Genomic DNA, 3,367 nt, shown 5'->3' with positions numbered 1-3,367 from the left:
GCAAAGATCAGACCTTTGGGCGGCGCTATCGGCTAAGATGGGGAAGAAGAAATTCATCAATAAGAGGAACTCAGCTACCTTCCGCCTCTTAGCTCGCGATTCGTCTACCGTCTATACGGAAGGTGGCGCGCCGGCTCTACCTGATCGCGTTTTTGTTCGGGTTGACAACAACTCCTATTTATCTCACGGCTTTCTGGATGACGAGGTCGAGCGCCAAGATGTCTACCACGATTGCGGCGGCAACTCCGACTCCATCTTTGCTGATGCATCTGATGATACAGGCGCTGGAGATTTTGTTGGTTCTCTTCACCCATTGATTGTCGATTGTGCTAGCAGTGCAGGATCCAACGGGGCTCTCCCGGACCATGTGAGAAAAGAAATCCTGGAGTTGGGGTTTCCTGATGATGGCTATAATTATTTAAATCACCTGAGGGAAATCAGAAATTCTGGTGGTGGATACGCCTATTATCACAACAGCAAGGCCAGGCTCGATCTTGTCGGGGCAGATGTCAAGGTTGCGATTTTATATTTTTTCATTGATCTTATAAACTCACAATATGTGTATGTGTATGTGTATGTGTATGTGTGGGCGCTCGCGCGTGAGTTAATTTCTTTTGGTAATGCGTTTTCACATATATTTGCCAGGCTTGTGAATTAATTTCTTTTGGTAATGCGTTTTCACATATATTTGCCAGGCTTATGACGCTTCTAGGCTGCGGGTCAGTGGTGAAGAGGCCAGCAGCAGTGGTATGTACACTGTTGCGGCAAAGACAGTTGCTGTGACTGTGAAGAAGGCGTTGGATCCTGATGTTTTGAGGTTGCTCAATGATGATAATGATGATTTGTCTAGGTTTGTTTCTGACGTGGAGGACTTGGAGGAGGATTTTTGTAGTCCGGGCCAATTGTATAGAAGGAGAGGACCAAGAAGAGGTAGAGCAATTTTTCTTTTTATAAGTGATAAACAAAAAGAATGTAATCCAGAAAGGAGATGATGTATCTGGAGAGGTCAGCTTTGCTAATGAATTTATTCACGAGGATAGACTCGAGGTGTTGAGAAGCCAAGGGCTCCTCGACTTCTTGATGAACAGTTTGATCTGGTAAGTTGCTTGTCATTTGTTAATGTCTTGTATTTCAGTTAAAACAAAAGTGCTCTGTCTTCTGTTTTTCCGTATAGTGACAACTAGCCACCAACATGCTTTTATTTATCACAAACAATGACGAGTTATAATCTACAGGCAAATATACATCCATCTTTTCATCACAATCAACCCCTCAAATCACTTGAATGTATGGTTCAGACACTAGCTCAATCCGGTGTGTACAGGCATAGCTATGTGTCCAATAAAAGTGACTATGTAATCATAATCACCTTAAAACTTTGTTCTGATTCTAGGATTATTATCCCCCATGTATTTGTGAGGTTTTGTTTGGTTGGTTTTTAACTAGTTTTCTTACATAACCTTCATAAATAGACTTTTTGGTTGTTATGGTTTTTGTCAAAATTTCAATTAGCTACATGCCTCAGTTTCAACTCAATAGTCTTCCCTTTGGTTCTACAGCTCACTCTTCGAGAATATGACACAGACAGTGAAAGTGATAATGCTGTTATAGAAGATGAACCGCTTGCTAATAAACTTAATTGTGTCCTTCAAGGGCGTGCAATTGATGATTTAGAGCTTGAAGGCAGTTATAAAGCTCCTGGTGATTTTGTCAATGGGAATCAAGGGTCAGGTGCAGATAAACAGCCAGATGATTCTGCTGAGCTAATTCGTAAGTGTGTGGAGTATGCACAAATGTACTGCGATGAAAATCATGTTGATGAAGAAATGGTGTTAGTACCTGAAAGCAGCGATGAATCAGAAGTTTGGGACTGTGAGACTATTGTTTCCACATACTCAAATCTTGACAATCACCCTGGGAAGATTCATACTCCATCAAACCAAAAGAAGCTTCCAGCAACTGGTGATGGCATATCAAAGAGCAACATCATTGCTCTCCGTGGAAAGGAGAAGTTACCAGTGGACTTTTTGCCACACAACAAGCCAAGTGTTGAGAAACCAAAGAGAACAGTGAGTGCAGAAGCTAATAAGCCGAGGAGTAGACAACATTGTTCGGAGTCAAAAGAGGAAAAGAAAGAGCGCAAGGTAATCATATGTTCATTACTACTTTTTTAGTGTTATATTATTTTTACAACTTTGGTGTAATTCCTTGCTCTGTTTTTTGTTGTTAAAGAGGACCAGTTTAAAGATTATTGTTATTGATGTATCATCAGTGTGAATTCTCTGGTATTTGTCCATCTATGATCAGTTATTTGAAATGCAAATTGTTCTCACAGCAATCAATGATTTTACATATATAAATACAAATTGGCAGAATATGTTCCTGAAGCATCATGTATAGATCACTAGCTATGCAAAATTCGTCAATCCAATTATTGAATGGAGAAGTATTTACTTATGGATGTCTTGGAACATCAATGTGCACAATTTTATTGACTGAACTTTCTTCTTAGTTTCTTTTTTTCCAAATTAATTAATCACTTTTTAATCTGTGGAAGTTTCCAGCCATTTAACACATTTTTTTCCATCCAGTTGTTATATATAAGGTTTCAATCAGCTTCCACCTTTAGTGCATATTGAACTATGCATACTTATATTTGGATTCTGTGACTGCAATGTGCAGGCTGCTCTAAAAGAAGAAAAAAAAGAAGCTCGTCGTGCAAAGAAAGACTTGAAAGTTTTGTACAAATGTGAAACTCAGAAAGCTCAGAAGGTTGCTGCTGTTAGTGGTCCATCTTCTATCCATCTTATGTGAGTGTCTTGCTTGTTTGAGCTATGTCTTTGTATGGTATTCCTAGTTCTATATCAATGTTTTCTTGTCCTTCGTGACATGGAAAATGGAACATTCTTTCTATATAAGATGCATGCAGAGGCATGTTTGCACTTGTCTTGTTGCACTATTCATTTCATGAGATGAAATATCTGATGGACATACATTAACTACTCAAGGATTAATATGCAATTGTGTTGCTTATTTCTTTTTAATAACTTAATTCACTCTTGACTTTGTATTTTGTTTTCTTATTTTTAAGCAGTGAATTGTGTACCAACGCTTGTATTGTTTGGTGGATGACTTAAAAATGTATCATATTGATGATAATTGCTAAAAAATTATCGATTATATGTTAATCATTCATAACTTATATGTCCTTTGCAGAAGATATATTTGTTCTGTACTTTAGCATATTTACTTATTTTATTGGTTAATCAAATATAGATATGTTTCTTGGTGTCTCATCCATCTTCTTTGTGGACTTTACAGAATATTAATTTTTCATTGACAAGAGATGTTAACTGTTTATACCATT

At 37.9% G+C, this 3,367-nt stretch overlaps 1 protein-coding gene across 1 annotated transcript; it reads left to right on the top strand.

The window, feature by feature from the left end:
* The first annotated feature begins 6 nt into the window (after window positions 1-6).
* On the top strand, window positions 7-2,814 carry LOC120260220 (protein LTV1 homolog). The gene is made up of 5 exons (XM_039267661.1): window positions 7-514; window positions 696-935; window positions 1,041-1,097; window positions 1,560-2,144; window positions 2,683-2,814. Exons 1-5 carry the CDS (start codon window positions 38-40, stop codon window positions 2,812-2,814), a joined length of 1,491 nt encoding a protein of 496 aa, XP_039123595.1. The 5' UTR covers window positions 7-37.
* Window positions 2,815-3,367: the final 553 nt, after the last annotated feature.

This window comes from Dioscorea cayenensis, chromosome 5, assembly GCF_009730915.1.
Source record: "Dioscorea cayenensis subsp. rotundata cultivar TDr96_F1 chromosome 5, TDr96_F1_v2_PseudoChromosome.rev07_lg8_w22 25.fasta, whole genome shotgun sequence".
Lineage (NCBI taxonomy): Eukaryota > Viridiplantae > Streptophyta > Magnoliopsida > Dioscoreales > Dioscoreaceae > Dioscorea > Dioscorea cayenensis.
The sequence above is the reverse complement of the archived record's forward strand: the minus strand, read 5'-3'. Positions and strand labels throughout refer to the sequence as shown.